The sequence below is a fragment of the Ambystoma mexicanum genome, chromosome 6p (assembly GCF_040938575.1).
Source record: "Ambystoma mexicanum isolate Mex_15411 chromosome 6p, UKY_AmexF1_1, whole genome shotgun sequence".
Taxonomy (NCBI): Eukaryota; Metazoa; Chordata; class Amphibia; order Caudata; family Ambystomatidae; genus Ambystoma; species Ambystoma mexicanum.
In genome coordinates this window covers 1420369361-1420389833 of record NC_090935.1, presented here as the reverse complement: position 1 = coordinate 1420389833, position 20473 = coordinate 1420369361, and the positions used below count along the sequence as shown (strand labels likewise).

Genomic DNA, 20473 nt, shown 5'->3' with positions numbered 1-20473 from the left:
AGCGGCCTCGCTAAACATTGATATCCTGGAACCTAACCCCAATGTTAGGAAGGACAGTTCCTACCTACACATCAATTCAAGCAAGGCCCAAAAAATACTTTGGAGCTACAAGGATGAACTAAAACATCTGGGCTTAGAGCTTACCCTCGCAATGAACGCGACAATGAATCAAGCAGATAAAACTATGGAGGAGAAAGCGACAAAGAATTCTAGAGGACCGATTAAAAGAAAGACTCACAAGAGCACCACTAAACCATAACGTACCTAGTAGAAGACTCTCCTACACTAGATCAGCTCAGGCTGCCTCAGAGAGAGTATCTAACTCTAGAGATCTGGGGCGCGGGGGGAACAGCTAGACACCTGCGGAGGAGCTATGACCTAACACAGCTGCGAAAACAGATGAGACACGTCACCTAATCCAGCAGAAAGATATCACGAGAAAAAGGAGCAACGGGACATTTTATCCCCAAAGAATGTTTACCCAAGGAAAAAAACTGCGCCACTTACCGATGCCAAACAAGAGTGGAGCCTTGGAGAGAAAGCGCCCCTCAATTCTGATGTAAACAGCGATTGGTTCAAGCAGCAAGTAAATCGGCCAAGAACAAAGTAGCCATCATACAAGGATATCTCAGACCCAAATTGGCTTCATCAAGGATTAAACAATACACCTGCACTGTCATTGGCATCTTGGAACACGAGGGGGATTTGCCCATTTGACCGTGAGATCTGATGTGCAATTGTCAGAGTTTGATGTACTTTGTCTGCAGGAGACATGGCTCATCAACAAGCCCTGTTCAGATGGCTTCGAGCTAGCACACTCACCGGCCCAAAAAGGCCAAAAAGACCACGATCGGGATTAATAACAGCGGTCAAGTCAGGAAGTTCCCTGTCCTTGACCAAGGTCCTGAAGAGATCGGAAATTATTCTGGCATCAATAATCTCGTGGTCCGCCTTGACCAAAAGCATAAAAAAAAAAAAAAACAGACGCAAGAAAAGATATTGGTCCTTAACATCTATTGGAACCCTCTGAGAATTCCGAATGAACAACTTCTGAGGGAAGTCGAACGGACAATCGACTTAGCCCTAATAGAAGAAGACGTTAAACATATGATTGCAGGTGATCTGAACATCGATCTACTTATTGATGAGAGAAATCCATGTGGAAGAGCCGCTTTGTGGTCCAGTCTCATGCAATCTAGAGACATGCATAATCTGCACCTGATAAACAGCTTAGAAGAAATCTTTACTCCAACATGGGGGAGAGGATAAAGAGGCGGTCATCGATTATATTCATGTATCCAGAAGCCTACTAAAATACTTTGCTTCCTTCAAGGTGCGAAGAACAGAAAATAGCGCCCACAACCTGCTAATCCATCAGTGGCAGACCAATCTAAAAGAAGAACGAAGAACGATACATCTGGATTTGGACACGCAGGGTATCCGTTTATCAGACACTGCAATCAGCGCTCTAACGATACAATACTCTGAGTGCTCCAGCCATAGCAGTCACTTCATTGAGAACATAACAGATTATTCTCCAGTCCTGACAGCCTACAAAAAGGCAGCAATAAAAGATGTCCAACGGCCAGCAGCGATAATCCACGCTTTCAACAAACAACTGGTGGAGAAAAGGAAGCTGGTCAGAAAATTTAAAAGAAGGATTTACAAGATGGCTGCCGGCAGGAGAGGTCGCGTTTGAGTCACGCTCCCGCCGGGCCGCCCCACAAAAAAGCACGTCTAATGAAGATAACCGAGCGGTTTTGCACCGGATTCACTCCCGCACCTCCCAAATAGTGGCGGGCGTAGAGGCGACCTAATACCAGCGAGACCCTCATCGGGGGAGAGAATCACCCGAGAGAAGCGACTGCCCCTCCCCCTCCGAGAGAAACCCCGCCACGCAAACGGAAGAGATCGGGCGGTGACGGACTTGGAGGAGAAGAACACAGAGGCCTGGGGGTGACCATAAACATCCAACACACACCCTCGGGTGTAAATACAAAATCGCTCCAACGACCGGGAGCCCTCGCACACCACCTGGAAGGCACCTCCCTGGGAGCAGGCACGGTGGGGGAGAATGGCGCCTCTCCCTCCGACAGGGAGAACAGAAGCCTTCGCGCGGAACGACGGAGAAGAGCAGGGGACCACGAGGCCCCAACAGGAGGGGACTCTACCATATGCAGGAAGCCCCCCCGGTTTTCACAGCAGCACCAACAGCCACGCATGAGGGGGAGGCGCCAGCCACAGGACGGATATGAGGGAGCATCGGCAGCGGAGACCCGGAGTTAGAGGTAAGGGCGCCGGCATAAACAACACTCCTCTCCCCAACCCATGAGGGCCCAGAAGGGCGCGAACAAGCGGCCATCCAACACTTCCTGGGAAGGCACAGGAGATGCCGAAATACTGCCTCACACCTAAGCAGCCATAAACATAACGCCCTAGGGGCCCCGCTCACAGGCGCGCTGTAAGCAGGGGGAAATCTTACCCGATAACGCGGGGAGCCTTCATAGCTGCCCCACCTCAAGCACCGGGGAGACACCCAGAGACTTTGCAGAACCCCCCCACAAATAAGGGAGGTCAAGGGTGAAAGGGAAAGGGGGTGCATCCCAATCCACATTGCAACCTCCCCGACAGGATTCAAATCTGCTACAAATGTGGTCCTCAGATGCACCAGCGATCTCAAAGGACCGGAAAGGTGAAGAACCTACGTTGGACACCACCCCCCCTAGCCAGAGCACCCTTCCACCGACAAAGGACGAAATGTGGGCCTGGTTTGTGTAGCTTCAGGACAAGTTCATGTCCACAGTGCAGGATCAATTTACCTCAATGAGGAATGACATGAAGCAGGCAGTCGAAGAGCTAAAAATAGATGTGGCGTGGCAAAGCTGGAGGAAAGGACAGATACCCTAGAGAGGATCGTGCAAAACGTGGAAGAGGAAGCGAAACAGAGCCGCGAAACACAGGAACACCTGGTCCGGTTAATCCATAACCTGGAAATTCAATACGAAGATCTCGAAAACCGCTCCCGCAGATCCAATATATGCATTAAATATATGCCTGAATCAGTGACAGACAAAGATCTAAAGAGTGCGGTGCAAGAAATTTTTAGGGACATTATAGAGGTGGGTCCGAAAAGAACAGGCGCCCCAGGGGAAATACGTGCTAGCTGCCCTCTCATCATATCCACAAAAGGAGCAGATTCTAAGGAAGGCGAGGCAACTTGACCACATAAGGATGAATGGGGTGGAAATCCAATTATACCAAGATCTGGCCTCAGCAACACTCTTAAAAAGAAGGGAGATGGCCCCACTGGTGAAAGAGTTGGTGGCGAAAGAAATTAGATACATGTGGACGTTTCCATTTGGTCTACTATTCGAGTGGGATGGCAAACAGAGAAGAGTGACCACCTGCGAGGAAGGACTTCACATAATGGACCTGCAAGCGGAGGAGGTCGACACAAGAGGCGACAGGACAAGGGCGGACCCACACAAGAGGCTGAGAGGATGGGAAGTAGTGCGGCACAAAAACAGACAAAATGGCTGGGGGAAAGTGGGACAACCAGCAGGAGAGAAGTAGAAAAACTCTGATTTAAAACAGACAGGTCAGTCCCCTGGATGGAGAAAGCGGGAGAAGAATAGATCAGAGGAACCTTGGAATACCAGATATTCAGCGGCCCGGCCGGAGACCCGGAAGAGACACTATCCAGGTCTGAGGGAGATGCAGGGTTTAGGATCCCCCGCAAAGTTAATCCTGAGTCATGAGAGGGCAAGGAGCGATAGGCGCAACGCCCTAGCAACCTTAGGTGCCTGGGCCGCCCTCGGGATCAAAGTTGAGTTACAGTTAATAGTTGGGGGTAAGTTGGACAGTTCGGGGAGGAGGACGGGGTGGGAGAGACTCCGGAAGAGGGAAGGGAGTACAGATAGCGGGAAAGAAGACAACGGCAACAGATTAGACGAGATGGGGACATTCAGAATCTTCCCACTAAATGTAAGGGGGCTGAATTCGCCGGTGAAGAGGAAAAAATTGGAGGCACTGGTAAGAAGGGAGGAAGCGGACATTCTGCTCCTCCAGGAGACTCAAAGGCCCAGGATAGAAAGAAGGCCCGCCTGAGAGGGTACACGATCTGGGCGCAAGCGAATGCAGAGGAAAAAAGAGCAGGAGTGCTGATCGTAGTAATGGAGCTTGGGGGTAACCCTCATAGATACACAGGCGGACAGGGAAGGGAGGTTCGCATTTGCAAACTTCACAATAGAGGGATCCGGCTCACCTTAGTGGCAATATATTTGCCGAACTCAGGGCAGGATGGATTTCTGCGAGACAGCCTAGGGAAACTAGAGGGATTTGTGAAGGGCGAGATAATACTGGGAGGAGATGTAAACATGGCCTGGCAACCCAAGGCGGATAGGAGCGCAGGGGAAATCATGGTCAGGGGGCCCCGTCCAAACAACTCAAGCAAAAGATGGAAGAAATGGCGTTACACGATGCCTGGAGGGAAAAGAAGGGACAAGCCAGTGGATTCACATATTACTCGCACGTGCATAACACAATGTCGAAGATTGACTACTTCTGGGTGTCGGTGGGACTGCTGGGGAAGATCCAGGGAATAGAAATGGGTGCTATTGCTATCAGATCACGCTCCGCTATGGCTGGACATACAGATTCCAGGTAGAGGAAGGGGCCTCTGGAAATAGAGATTACCATCAGACATTCTTGCGGACCAGGTGCTGGGAGAGACTGTTGGGGACAAAATTAAAAATATTTCGACTTAAACGACAATAGGGAAGTACCACTGGGGTCAGTGTGGGAAGCCTTCAAGGCAGTAATCCATGGTCACATAATAGCACTAAAAGCCACCAAGGACAAGCAGAGCTATGAAGAGGAGAGAACACTGGAAAAGAAAATAGCGGACATCCAAGGGGAGATGGTAGTTCGTCCCACAAGAAGCCTCAAGAAGGCATTGAAACACGTCCAGGGACAACTTGATATGCTCCGCAACAAAAAAGCAGAGAAATCCCTACTCTACCTAAAGCAACAATACTATATCAAGGCCAACAAGGCAGACAAATACCTAGCAAGACAGCTCAGAGGAAAACAAAACTCGCAGGCAATCTTGAAGGTTAAGTATGCACAAGGAGAGAACCAAAAAAGCAATAGGAACATAGGGGAGGCCTTCTACCAAGACCTCTACGCGACAGAGCACCCGGACGAAGAACAACAAGACAGGTTCCTACAATCTCTCCCCATTCAAACGATAACAGAGGAGAACAAAATGATACTGAACTCCAGGATTACAGAAGAAGTCATTCACAGGGCAATAGCAGACCTCCCGAATGCTAAGGCACCAGGTCCTGATGGCTTTACCGCCCCCTTCTACAAAACATATGCGGACACTCTCGTCCCGGTGCTGACAAGGCTACTCGGCTCATTCAAGGACAGTGGAAACGTAACCCCATCCATGAACGAGGCGAAAGTCCTAGTGTTCCATAAAACAGGCAAAGATCCCACTCTCCCAGGCTCATATCGCCCCATAGCCCTGATTAATTTGGACGCAAAAATATATACCAAAGTACTCGCTGACAGGCTATCACCCCTCCTCCCGACCCTAATCAACACAGATCAATCAGGCTTCATCCCCAGCAGGTAAACACATGATAACTTAAGCAGAATAATCCACCTGGTAGAAAAAAATAGGCATCACCCACACACCAGCAATATTGCTCTCAGACACCGAAAAAGCCTTTGACCGGTTAAAATGGTCCATCCCATTCAAAACGTTGAAACACATGGAATTTGGAGACCAATTTATTAACATGGTCAAAGCCAACTATAAAACTCCATCGATAAGAATAGCGATAAACGGGGAGGTAACGAACAGGGTCGAGATATCAAGAGGTACGAAACAGGGATGCCCCCTTTCCCCTCTTCTACATGCCATTTTCCTAGAGCCTCTCCTAATTAAAATCATGGAATCGGTAGGGGTAAGGGGGATCGAGGTGGCGGGCAGACAACAAAGTTAATGCATACACAGATGATATGCTGTTGGCCTTGGAGGACCCAGGGAATTCCCTTGCACAAACCCTAAAAGAATTGGAGGAATTCGGGGGGATATCAGGCCTAAAAATAAACAGGAAAAAGTCAGAAATCATGCTCCTAGCGGGAGACAAAGGGGCTCTGGACAGAGTGGCGGTCAAGCTAGACCTAAAAATAGCAGAAGAGGGTATTAAGTACCTAGGGGTGACACTCACACTTAAGGTAGACCTGATCTATAAGAGCAATTACCCACACCTGCTGGATAGAGTAAAGAAGGATCTAGACAGGTGGTCCCCGCTTAGGGTCTCATGGTGGGGCAGAATCCAATCAGTAAAAATTAATATTCTTCCCCGGGTGCTCTATTATTTCCATGCTCACCCAGTAACAGTTCCAAACTCCTTTTTTAAAGCAATGACCAAGGTCATCTCGCTATATGTTTGGAACAGGAAACCCCCCTACGGTTGCCAGTGCCATCCTCACAGCACCAACCAGGGCAGGGGGCCCATCACTCCTCATTTCAAGAATTATCATCAAGCAGCACAACTCTGGGTCCTGAGGGAATGGCTGGGGGAAGACCAACGTACCACTTGGGTAACAAGACAGGGCGGTCGCTAGGACATCCCTGGAGGACCTACTGTGGAAACACAAACATCACAGACACCCGCATCAGCGAGGTCATGAAAACCACCATTAACGCATGGGACGATCAAAACAGGAAGGGAATCATGACCACCCCATTGGCCCCCTTTACACCCATATGCCAGGCGACAAAAAATTGGTGTCAACACTATATCACTTCATAAATATGCCAGATGAAGAAATCAAATGGACATACATTAAGAGATGGGAACGCACGCTGGGGGAAGGAATAACCAGATAGCAATGGGAGGAATTATGGGTTGGTATCCCAAAACTCACCCGAGCAGTCCAAACCAGATAAATGTGGCTTAAAATGACCACTCAATGACACTACACTCTAGAGAGACTCAAATCGATGTACCCGGAAATGTCGGATCAATGCAGGAGGGGGTGCCCAGAAACTGGCACATGGAGTCATATCTGGTGGGACTGTCGGGGTGTAAAGGGCTTCTGGAGGGAAGTGCAAACGGAAATGACAAAAATATTCCCAGATGCAGCCCAAATGGGGGAGCGGGTGTGGATGTGCGGATTCACAGACCCACAGGCCAAAAGACTCCACAAGGTACAATGGAGAAGTTTCATGGGCTTAGTTATTGCAGCATGGGCTACGATTGCCCAAAACTAGAAAAAACAAGACCCGCCATTAGTATTCACCTGGCTACAAAAAGTTTGGTCACAAACGACCATGGAAAAGATAACGCACCACCTTCAGGGTCAGAAGAACCCCTTCATGAAGGAGTGGGGCAGTGCTGGAATATTTGAAGTCAGACTACATGGAACAATGGTGCCCGCACAATATTAAAATATCTGACATATACGGCACGTAAACTATTCCGGAAAGTAAAACCGAATGGGACCCTACTCTTCTGGGGCGGGTGGTGAAGGCGGGGGGAGGGGAGGGTTTGTGGAATTAATGAATTGATGTTATGTACAAGAAAACAAGAAAAATATGTTTAAAAACAAAAGAAAATTAAAAAGAAGAGCAAACAAATCAGGCTCGGAATTCGACACAGTAGAACTAGACATAGCTACAAAAAACTATCAACAGTGGCTTAGAGCAAATAGATACCAGAGAAACCAAGAGGATGCAGAAATTATGCTGCGTACGATCTGCAGCAAAAAAACAAAGGACTTTTGGTCTCTGATTAATGGAAGAACAAAGGGAGAAAACCAGCCACTAACCAACGCAGTGGGTGAATTGAGTTGGGTGAAACATTTTGAACAACTTTACAAAGCGCCCTGGAAACTCCCAACATTCTCCTCTACTGATGCAAGAGTAAAATGGAAAGTTCTAACGGATCAAGAGACAATTTTCAATAAAATTAAAAAACTCAATGGTTCACGTGTGGCAGGACGAGACAGTATCACCAACTTTGACCTTAAACAAAAGGCCAAAAGTTGGTCCAAGTTTGTGGGAGAAGTCTTCAAGAACTGTAATACAGCCCAACCATTCCTCCATCTTGGAAGAAGGCGATCGTAGTGCCCATCTTTAAGAAAGGTGAAAGAGACAACCGGAGCAACTAACGGCCTATATCATTATTAGATACTTTTTGCTGCATTGATCCTGGAAAGCTTTAAAAGTTGGGTAGCCCTCGGCAACATGACAGACCCGTTACAAACAGGCTTTGTGAAAAATTCAGGAACGACTGATAACATCCGTGCCCTAAGTACCCTGAAAGCCAAAGTAGTTGAAGGCCACCCTAAAATCTACATGGCTTTTATTGACCTAACAAAGGCATTCGACTGCATCGACAGAACCCTGCTTTGGGAAAAACTCGAAAATCACAACTGTCCACCTGAAATTCTAAATCCCATCAAGGATCTGTACACCGACACGTCGATGTGCGTTCGTCTAAATCAACAAGGCCTATTGTCATCTTGGATAAAAATTGAACGAGGAGTAAAGCAGGGTTGCCCATTAGCCCCAGCTCTTTAGAACGCATACACCTCGGATTATAAAGATAAAGAGGCAAATGTACGATCCTTCCCTCCAAGAATAGGTGAAGAGAAAATACCTAGAATGCTGTATGCAGATGACATTATCTTGATGGACCAAACGCCTGTAGGCCTCCAAAAACAACTGACAAATCTGGACTCTTACCTGCTGGCAAACCAGCTTCAAATGAATCAAGAAAAAACTAAAACCATGATCCTGGGAAAAGGTGTGAGCAAAAAGGTGAAATTCACATGGAAGGTACGGGAAGAAACACTGGAAACGGAGGATTTTAAATATCTTGGAGTAACATTGAGAAAAGGCGTCAAAGAAAACCCGATGTGTGAAATCATTCTGAAAAAGCTACGCCTGCTAATAACACAGACCAAAATACTCTACAGGAAGTACGGCCGTTTCGCAATTGCCCCATTGCTGACGTTCTACAGGATGAAAGTCATCCCTACTTTAACGTATGGGGTGGAAGCAATGCCCTACATTACACCAATTTTTTGGCAGAAAGTAGAAGGCTGATACTGGCGCAAAGTCCTCAATTTACCACAATCAAATCCTGTGGGAGTCATTGGGAAAAAACTTACTTTACAGTCATTAAATTCCATCGCAGCACGGAACGAATTGATGCTTTACCGAAAAGTGCTCTTGCCCAACTCCTCATTGGTACTTAAGGCAACAGAACAAGAAATTAGATCAGGGACGTGCAAGATGCTCCAACAATGGGAAGAGAGAATCACCCTTCGTCTTGACTGGGCAGGCTGCTCTCGCGAGGATCTCATTCACACGGCAGGAAAAGTAAAAAAACGAGTGATGGAGAAGAACAAGTTACTTTCTTACCTGGTAACGTTCTTTCGATGGGATGGTCCGACGACGTATTCCATATCTATGACATGTAATCACCACAGCTGTGCTGCTTCGGAAACTTTTCGGCGTCTGCGTCCTGCGTCGATGACGTCGATGCGCCGTCGTCGAGGACCTCCTCCGACGTCCGACGTCATCCGATGTGATAAGTAGGACGCACAACGCCCATAGCCTCAGTTGTAGTTTTTTCCCCCAGAACGTGTGACATAAGTCAACTGCCAGTCAGACACAAAGCCTTGCGGAACGTAAGCGGCAATCGCAAAAGAAATTCTGCAGCGGGGAAGGCAGGGCGGGAGCGATATGGAATACGTCGTCGGACCATCCCATCGAAAGAACGCTACCAGGTAAGGAAGTAACTTGTTCTTCGAGGGGATTGGGTCCTCCGACGTATTCCATATCTATGACAGACTCCCAAAGCAGTACCAAAGCAAGGAGGAGGGAAAGAATTTAGAACAGCCAATCAAATAGCAGAGCAAAGGACCGCCTTGCCAAAGGCCAGATCCTGTGCTCGGATGGAATCGAGGGAATAGTGACGTACAAATGTATGTACTGAAGCCCAGGTGGCTGCATCACAGATGTTGCGAATAGGAACACCCCTCTGCAGGGCAGTAGACGCAGCCATACCCCTGGTAGAATGGGCCCGCAAGCCAGCCGGTGGATCCTAACCCGCCAAGCGGTAGCACTCCGAGATGGCCAAAATAATCCAGCGAGACAAAGTCTGTTTCGTCACAGCTTGCCCCAAACGCTTTCTAGCGTAACCAATAGAGAGTTGATCATCCACTCTGACCCGGGACATGCGTGAAACATAAAAGCTTAAAGCTCTCCTAGGATCAAGCCTATGGAGCCTCTCCTCTTCCTTACCAGGATGCGGAGGAGGATAGAATGCCGGAAGAACAACCTTCTGGGCCAAATGAAATTCCGTCACTACCTTCGGAAGAAAAGAAGGACGAACTCTAAGGACAACCCTGTCCTTGTGAAACACAGTGAAGGGAGGCTTAACTGAAAGTGCCTGTAACTCACTCACTCTGCGAGCAGAAGTAACCGCAACTAAAAACACAGTTTTCAGAGTTAACAGCCTCAAAGGGCAAGAATGTAAAGGCTCAAACGGAGCACCCATAAGAAACTTAAGAACAAGGTTTAAATCCCAACCGGGCACCAGGAAAGGTGACGGAGGGAACACATTAGTGAGCCCTTTCAGGAACTGTGAAATCAAAGGTATTTTAAAGTAAGAACACTCTTCAGACGAGCGCTTAAAGATGGACAGCGCCGCCAGGTAACCCTTAACGGTACCCACTTGCAAGCCCCTGTGGGCCAAAGAAAGCAAAAAGGACAGAACCATGGGGATGTCACATGCAAAAGGATCCACATTCCGAACTCTGCACCAGTCGCAGAACTTACGCCAACGGCACCGGTACAGAGACTTTGTTGCTGGCCTTCGTGCCAAAAGCAACACCTCCATCACGTCCTCAGGGAGGTCCCAATCCTTATACCTCAACCTTTCAGAAGCCAAGCGTGAAGGTTGAGGGATCTGACCTCTGGATGGAGAACCTGACCCCCCTCCCGTGAGAGCAGATCGTCTCGGTAGGGAAGACGACGTGGAGGGCAGATGGACAAGTCGAGAAGGTCCGGGTACCACGTCCTCCGAGCCCACGCCGGAGCAATGAGGATCATCCGGGAACCGAACTTCCGTAACTTCCGCAGCACTTGCGGGATGACGGGGACTGGAGGAAACGCGTACAGCAGCGGGAAGGACCACTCCACCACGAACGCGTCTCCTAAGGCTCCTTTTGGAGGAAATTCCCGCGAGCAAAACCTCTCGCACTTCCGGTTGACACTGGAGGCGAAGAGATCCACTTGAGGGGTCCCCCAAAGGGCGAAGATCTCCAGGAGAATCTCCTGCGCCAACTCCCACTCGTGAGAGATCGCGCTCTGCCTGCTCAGAGCGTCCACCGTCACGTTTTCGGCTCCGGCCAGATGAACTGCCGAGATCGAAACTTCCTGCTGGATGGCCCAGAACTCGAGCTGCATCGCCTCCCTGCACAGAGGAAGTGACCCTGCCCCCCCACTTTTTGTTGAGGTAGTGCATGGCCACTGTGTTGTCCGTCAGGATCAGGACATTCTTCCCTCGCACAGACGGCAGAAAAGCCTTCAGGGCTAGCCTGACGGCCCTCAGCTCCAACAGATTGATATGGAGTCTGGACTCCGACGGAGACCAACGACCGCTGACTGTCAGCCCGTTGGCATGAGCTCCCCATCCCGTGAGGGATGCATCCGACACGATCGTCACCTCCGGCCAGGGAAGCCAAAATGGAGCCCCCCTCATCAAGTTGCCTTCGACGGCCCACCACAGAAGGTCCCGGGCGACCGAGGACGGCACCTTAATCGAGTCCGACATCCTGCCGGAGGACTGCGACCATTGCGTCTTGAGTGCCCACTGCAAAGATCTCATCCGCAGGCGAGCCTCTGGCACCAGAAGAATGCAGGATGCCATGAGGCCGAGCAACCTCAAGAACTCGAACGCTGGGAGCGTCTGGGCATGCTGAAACTTGTGCACCATCTGCTGAATGTGAAGAGCCCTCACCTGGGGAGGAAAACACTGCCCCAGGGAAGTGTCGAGCACTGCTCCGATGTACTGGAGCCACTGTGTTGGCGTCAAATGGGACTTCTTTAAATTGAGGGAGAAGCCCAGCCTGTGAAGGGAGCGACAGGTGACCGACAGATGATCCAGGACTTGCTCGGGAGAGCCCCCCCTCATCAACCAATCGTCCAGGTAGGGGTAGACGTGAATCCCCCCTTGCCTGAGATGCGCTGCCACCACCACCATGAGCTTGGTGAAAACCCTCGGGGCGGAGGTCAATCCGAACGGCAGGACCCGAAACTGAAAGTGCGAGTCGCCAACCGCGAACCTCAGGTACTTCCTGTGCTTGGGATGGATCGGCACATGGAAGTAAGCATCCTTGAGGTCGAGTGACACCAACAAGTCCTGAAGCTGAAGGGCCTGGAGGACTTGAGAGAGAGTAACCATCTTGAACTTGTCCTTCCTGAGGAGTTTGTTCAAACCGCGCAAGTCCATGATGGGTCTCAATCCCCCGTCTTTCTTCGAAACCAAAAAATAAGGGGAATACCATCCCTTGTTCCTCTCCGCTACAGGCACCAGTTCTATGGCGCCTTTCTCCAGCAGGGCTTGAATTTCCTGCGCAAGGAGCGGATCCGGACTCTGCAAAGAGAGGTTCCCCGGTGGATTGTCGCGAGGCCTGTGCCGAAAGGGAAGACAGTAGCCGTGGGTTATGATCTCCAGAACCCACACATCTGAAGTAATGGCTTGCCACTCTACAAGATGCTGCGCCAGCCTTCCCCCAACCGGCGAACCATGGGACATGGCCTCACGACTGAGAGGTAGCGGCTGCGGCGTTACCTGAGGGCAAAGAGGCAACTGCCCGAGCGGCCTTGGCACCACGGGTACCCTGTCGTCCACCTCTGGTACCCCTGCGTTGGCCTCTTTGACTGCCAGCTCCTCTCGCTTTACTGAAGGATGAGTAATAGCGAAAGGAACCACCCCTCCACTGCTGTCCCCTAGGACGAAAAGGCGGAGGTTGGCGAACTGCAGCGCCCAACGACTTCGCTGCAGCTTTTGAGGTCTGCAACCTCTCAAGGCTCTCGTCAGCCTTGCTGCCAAAAAGGTGTTCACCGTCAAAGGGCATGTTGAGGAGCCGGGACTGCACATCAGGAGCAAACCCCGACTTCCGCAACCACGCAAACCTGCGCATCACGGTGCTCGCCGCCATGGACCTACTGACGCATTCAGCTAAGTCCAAACCCGACTGAACGGACTCACACATGGCATCCTTACCATCCTGGACCATAGCAAGGAAACCATCCCGTTCGTCCCCTTCGGGAATATGTTCAGCCGCCAACGCAACACAGTTCCACAGAGTGTGCGTGAAACGCGACAAGGCACAAATGGAGTTGGCCGCCTGAAGCGCCATACCACCAGAAGAAAACACTTTCTTCGCCCAGCCATCAAAACGTTTGTCGTCCCTATCAGGAGCGATGGTAGGGTACGACGCCTTCTTCGCCGGGGCCGTGGCCGCCTGCACCACCAAACTCTCCGGAGTGGGGTGCCTGGTCAAGTAGCAGGGGTAGCCACTGGCTGGACGGTATTTCCGCGACAAGGATCTGCCCACCGCCGGGAGACTCTCCGGAGCAGTCCAAGCCGCAGCCACCCTTCTCTGTAAAGCCATATGGAACGGCAGAACCGGGTCAGTTGGGGGACCAACATCAAGGATGTCTGTCAGATCATCCTGCACAAATTCCCCTGGGGGAGCAGACCATCCCAAGTACTCAGAAACCCGAGCCATAAGGCGCCGGTACGAGGAATCAGCATGAGAGCCAGGCTCAGGCCTACAAAACTCCACCTCCGGAGAGGTGTCCAGTCCACTGGCATCATGCAGTGACTGTCTCAACTCGTCAGACTATGGCCCGAGACAATTTCATCCGGAACCTGACTAGGAACCAGGCCATCAGAATCCTCATCCGCCTCTGAAATATAGTCCAGGTGGCGAAAAGAAGGCACTCGAGAGTGCTTGCTCTTAACCAGAGCCTTAACCAGAGCCTTCCTAGGGGGTCCACCCGTGCCCCGGGGTACCTCCGACACGAAAGGCGTCGATGGCGTCGAGCGAATCGGCGCCAGCGTCGAGAGAACCGGCATCAGCGCCGAGAGGATCGGCGTCGACGTCAGATGCAGCGCCTCCAGAATCGGCGGCGTCTACACAGCCCTCGAGGCCGGAGCCCCGAGCGTGTCCCTCGACGACCTGAGCGTCGACGGCATCGACGACTTCCTCTGAGCCAGAGCCTCGAGAAAGCCTGTTGACGCCCCCGACGCCACAGACGTCGATGCCTTCTTCGAAGACCTCACAGGCGCACACGGTCTCGAACGCGTCGAGGACCGGGCCCTGGAACGGGTACGTCGAGAACGAGTCCCCTTGTCCGAACGGGACCTCTCCCGTGACTCGTGCCGACCACTCTTGCGAGCGGTGTCTCTCGACCCCACACGACCGACCCCACTCGGGGGCGCGGACGGCTGAGTACCCTGCGACTCAAGAATCGCCAGCATCTTCTTCCCGAAGGAAGCCCATTCCTCCGGCGTCGCACGGCTGGAGGGGTAAGCGACGCGCCGGGCAGAGCCCTCCGAAGAGGACCTGGAAGACGACCGGTGTCGGCGCTTCCGAGAATGCCTCGAAGAGGCTGAGGAGTGGCGAGACCGACTCCTAGAAGGAGACCCACGAGACTTCCGACGATGACACGGAGAGTCACCCCTCGAATCATCCGTCGAAAGCCCCGCAGACTTCGACTTCCGGGGCTTGGACACCCGACCTAACGACAACTTCCTCTTACGTTCGCGTAAGGCTTTAGACGTGAGCGACTGGCAGTCGATACAGTCATCCGTGTCGTGGGCCTCCCCGAGGCACCAGAGGCAGGCCTCGTGCGAGTCCGTCACCGACATCTTGGACCCACACTCCCCGCACTTCTTGAAACCCGGACGCGGGGTCGAAGACGAAGTAGACATCTTCAGAAGGATTTTCACAAACGAACAGGTTCGAAGAACCGAGAAGAACAGAACTCCAAAGAGTCGAGGCGTTTAAACCGAGAAACACGAAGCAACACGTTCGCGGAAAAAACGGAACTGAGGCTATGGGCGTCGTGCGTCCTACTTATCACATCGGATGACGTCGGACGTCGGAGGAGGTCCTCGACGACGGCGCATCGACGTCATCGACGCAGGACGCAGACGCCGAAAAGTTTCCGAAGCAGCACAGCTGTGGTGATTACATGTCATAGATATGGAATAAGTCGGAGGACCCAATCCCCTCGAAATATTGGATATAAACTATAGATGAAGCCCAGCTAGTAAAATCAATGAAGAATGGCGCAAACAATCCAGTAAAAATTAACAAAACGAGAGCCTATCTATTGAAGTGTCCCTCCAAGAAGTAGCGTGAAAATTTTATGCGGATCCGCCCAAATATCTTCTACACAAACGAGATATTGGAGAGGCATAAACAAGCAAACACCAGCCTCTGCCGATTTTGCTGCCAACCAGATGCAATCGAAACCTTGAAGCACCTGCTCCTAACCTGTAGAGGTGTGGATGCAACTCGCACTCGTTATCTGGGGCATCTATTTGGCAAATTTGACTGTGTGGACGAAGAGGGGAAATGGAACAACTTGGTGAGTGGAGAGAACATTAAATGGAGCATCGCTGTTGCAGGTTTTTACGAAAGTCTCTGCCTTTTGAGCCGCCAGGACCAGGGCAAAGCATATAGTACAACTGGAGTTGATGGTACTTTAAAGAACAAAAATCTTCTCTCCACCTTGTCCATCCCGGAAACCTCCCCCACCCCCTCTTCTAACAGCAGAGGCTGGCAGGATACAGACTTTCTTTTAAAACTTAGGAACAACCTTGTAAAAATTGTTTTTGGTTAAACAATTAAATCAAGTAATAAAAAAATAAGTGTACTGTTAGGAAAGATTTTCTTTTTGCAACTTTCCATCCATAGTTTCCTAAGGAACTCCATTTATTTTGCTTTTTTTTTTATCCTGTTCTGACTTTTTGAAGGGAAGTAAAGCCTTCAACTTCACTTGCCTTTTGTTAATTTGTTTTGGGGAAAGATCAGTCCTTGAGACTATCAGTACTGAGATACTTTGTTTCACTTTTGAATTGTTGTATTTTTACATTGCACACAGCACCTCATTAGCACAGTGCATTGGGGATAATTTTGTATCACCCTAGCTTTTTACATATGGGATTTTTGGTTACTTTTATTTGTGCCTAAAGACAAGCTGGGGCAGTAGTTACATTTTTAGAGTTTTTTTCCATTATCTTTAGTGTGCACATTCACGTTTACCATGTATGGCTGCTAAACCTGGCTAGTGCTTAAAATGGCCGTGTCACAAGATTTTTGCTTGTTCTTTGGCCATATTGTAGTTTGGCCTTCATCCTGCCTCTTCAGGTCAGGAAGGTCTATACAAGTTCAAGCACTTGAGAAACAGACAGACAGATAGATACACACCCAGGAAGGGGGCTGGGACTGTCAAGTCTCAGTCCACATCACTAGTGTCAAAGTTTGTTACTGGGGCCAATCGGGAACCAGTTTGTCACTGGTTTCACAATTGAAGACTGTTTGAATGGTGCAGATCCTTACCATTGGTGGGCTTGGACTTGCTTTCAGATCTAGTTTTGGATAAGAGGACTTCTCCTGCAGCCATTCTTCAGCTCTACTTTGGAGCCAAAAATCCTACGAAGAAGATGATCCTATTGATTATCGAAGGAGGACTTCTGCAGTGGACTGCAACCTCTCCAGTGCCCAGCCCGCTGAAGCCCTGCTCCTCTGCCTAATCCCTGAAGACCATGGTCAGTGCTTCAGATTATGGACTAGTGGGACTAACTAGTCTTGATGCCTTCGAAGAACCAGCCCCTCAGAGCGTTTGGAAGTGTCCCTGGACTGCCTGGTGTACTGACCAACTCCCTGGTGCTCTACCTTGCCAGAACAGTCACTGTTTCAGCGTTCAAGGCTGGAACTTTGGTAGCCAGCATCTTGTGCCACATGTCACCTTCTCCCCAAATTTCAGCTTTCAATCTTCAAGGGAACCGGTCTTAGAGCATCTCCTGTGACCGCAACTGGAAGGACAACTGTCATTGTCTGTAAAGGTTGATAGTCGCTAAAATGTGCCTTCCTCCATCACGTGACGTGTACTGAAGAGGTCGGCATCATTGGAATCAGCATTGCTTCATCAACAGGGATGCATCTTGCAATTGCACCGGACCAGAAGAATCCTCGAACCTGCAACTCCTGGGAACCTCTCACTGACACCAACAATGGAAGATCATGCTCCCAGCGACCCCCAGTTGACCCATTGTGATGCCTGGGAAAATCTGATTCAGGGGTAAGCAAGCATAACTGTGCCTGGACCCACTCCACTCTGTTGGATAACATTGGGAACAAGACCCTTTGTCTCCCATCTCCCTCTTACCTTTGGTCATCCAACATGGGTCAAGTATCCTGCCCCTGGGTAAGCTTTGGGTCTTCGAGAGGGACGAGAACTTACCAGTCTTCTGGTAAAATGTTGAACTTCAACTTCTGTTGGAACCTGTGACTTTTGAGCACTAGGCTCCATACATCTTAGGGTTAGGACCTCTAAAGTTTGGGAATTGAACCGGTGTCTGGTTCTCATCTTTTGAGCTGCATCTGCATTACTGACCTGTTTTACATGGAAAGTTATTTGATGTACAGTGAATGACCATACTGGTGATTGGCAGGTATAATCACGCAACATTCTGTAGTACAAACATATACAATTTAAATTTTCATTGTGTTCTAAAGGCCTAACTAAATCACAATTTGCATAACTGACTCTCTAAGCCAAGTTGTGTGTCTTTCTGTGTAGACTCATTGAGAGCCCCCGACTACACTCACGCTGAGACTAAGCCTTGACTGTTTGCCATTGCTCCCTTGATTGTGATTTAGCTGAACTCTCAGAGCCTCCTGTTCACCATAACAAGGGTGGCCTCCTAAAATCTGTCCACCACTGCCGATTTTAGAAATCGGTCTCAAAGTACTACCTATTTTTGTTTTGTTTTACAGAATGGTACACAAACATATCTTCATGTTCAGCAGACACTTAAAATATCTAGAAGCCAGGACCTTTAACCATGCCACTTTCCTATTGGTAGTGTCCTTTTACGAATTGCAATTAGAAGGTCTTGTAGCGGTCAAGTATGCTTATTTTCAGAGTCTGAAAGAATATTGCAGTTTCCTTCCAGTGTCATGTATGCTGTATAAACAGCTGCTGAAAATAGCATATCAAGTATAAACACCATTAGATTGATCATAACATGAAGGAGCAATGATTAGGTTATCGATGAGAAGAGTTAAAGCAGTAGCAGGGTCTTTAAATATAAGTGTTTCATGCTTTAGTGATGCATTATATTTTCTGGAAAATGAGGCCACTTTAAACTAAGACACTTGGCAGTTTATTTTTGGCCAAATAACAAAAACTTGCCACCAATTTTGTCCCAAATGCAATGCAATGGTACTTTATGTTGCATTTTGAAATTGCTTAATGTGATTTTTTCCATTGTTGTCTTTCACAAGCATAACAAGTGTTAGTGTTTAATAATTGACACAATCAAATCACTTTGTAGGTCAACTTTAAAAAAGATATCTAGTGAAAAAAGATGAGCAAAGCAAGCATATTATAGTGACTTCCTACTTTATAGTGCTTTTGGTTACATTTTTGTTGCAATTTATATAACAGAACGTACTCCTCTCTAACTTTAAACTACTTTACTCATCAATGTCAGAAGACCGACAGGTTGAGCCACCCTGGTTGGGAATCACCCCTTTAGCCGATTACTCTAGCCAAGCATTTCGCAGAGCTACGTGGATTGCTTTCAAAGCATTATAAAAAGATGGTAAAGTTGCTAAATGTACAAAGGTAAACCGAGATAAGTGTTTTGCATAGTTTGCAAAAAGTCACATGACAAAAGGCCTCACTCGAACCACACATGCGCCCGCATACACTCAAAGTGGATACGAACACAGCTCTCAACTCAATAAGTCAATCTACAACAGTCGGTGCAATTGAAGAAAAATGCCTATTTTTCTTAAGCCATGCTATGCAGCTCATGTGTTACTTCTGGTGGTGGTTCCTGTGCTGTACAAGAGATTGTAATTTTAAAAAGTGTAATGGGACTGCACAGTGAAAGAAAAATCAAAGTGATTCACTTCAGCCTAACGGTCATTTTCACAAAGCACTTTTTGACCACTAGGTGCAGGGTCAGTGGGCAAGAGGTCACAGACAGTGACAGGGCCCCAAATGGGTTGCTTGGAATAGCAGCCATCCTTAAATGAGACCCATGGAAATGAGTCTAGGAGTAGCAAAAGGGGATCTCTGTCCCAATACACAATATCAATTTTCTTCTTCCCAGCTTACAGAAAGGAACTCCTCTAGAGGCCATTCTCACACATTAAACAAAGAAAAACAAAAAAAAAAATCAAGCCTTTTAACCTCCCACTCCCAGTAGTACATCATTCGTTTTGGCCATTTCCTTAGAGTAGCATGAATTGCTTTCATACATTTCTCTGAGTTTGAGCACCTACTTTAAGCGGTCAAAATAAAATATCTGTAATAGAACATGTTTATATTTATTGCGATAGTCGTCAGTTCGCGGAGCACAAGGAAACAAATAATCCCGACACTTTACTGCTATAAGAGCATGCTGCAGAACGTCTGTGTGCACTCGAGTCTAACACCCAGTGAACGGATAACAATGTGACAATGCTACCCATACATTCTTATTGTCCATAGGACATGGCAAAGAAATGTATCCATGCTCTTAAAAAGCCATCAACCGAGATCTTCCATTGGGTGCATCCAGTTTAGTAGAAAGCAGAAGGATGCTCGATGTAAACATGCCTTTGACTTTAGAAATGCACTTGCTAAAGGAAATATTGAACTTATGCTTTTTTAAACCTACCTGAGTGACATATTGAGCAGGAACAACCGCATAACCCACATTTCCAGTACCAGGTGCCGGTGCCAATACTGTGCCTGGAGGTAAATTGGTAAGGTTGGGCTGAATCGGTGGCAATTGTGTGGCTGGCATAATGAGTCGTTGCTGTGGTTGGCTTGTAGTAACAACCTGTGAAGTTGTACAGATTGGTTTGGGGGCCACCTAAACAGAAAAAGATAGTTACTCTTAATCTTTGCCATGCCCCATCTATTAGCACAAGCAAATGCATACTACTCTTAACAAAAACAAGCAAGTTACTAAACTGTTCAGAGTTTGGTTCACCTAACCTTCCAGCTATATCAGCTCAACTAGATGTACAAGCCTCAATTTTCGGCACCCGCATGGCAAATCATCAGCGGTCTATAAAAGGTGAGAAAATACCAAGAGAGGATTCATGTGCAGTGCTCCCCAACACCACTCATTCACTA

General features: G+C 48.8%; 1 protein-coding gene across 2 annotated transcripts in view; it reads right to left on the bottom strand.

Annotated features, from left to right (window-relative positions):
• The window catches only part of LIN54 (lin-54 DREAM MuvB core complex component), an 825244-nt gene that overhangs the window by 344899 nt on the left and 459872 nt on the right, over window positions 1-20473 (bottom strand). For both annotated transcript variants that reach the window (XM_069626123.1, XM_069626122.1), the window contains exon 8: window positions 20010-20207. In XM_069626123.1, the coding sequence (XP_069482224.1) occupies window positions 20010-20207 (198 nt within the window). The remainder of the gene's footprint in view (window positions 1-20009; window positions 20208-20473) is intronic.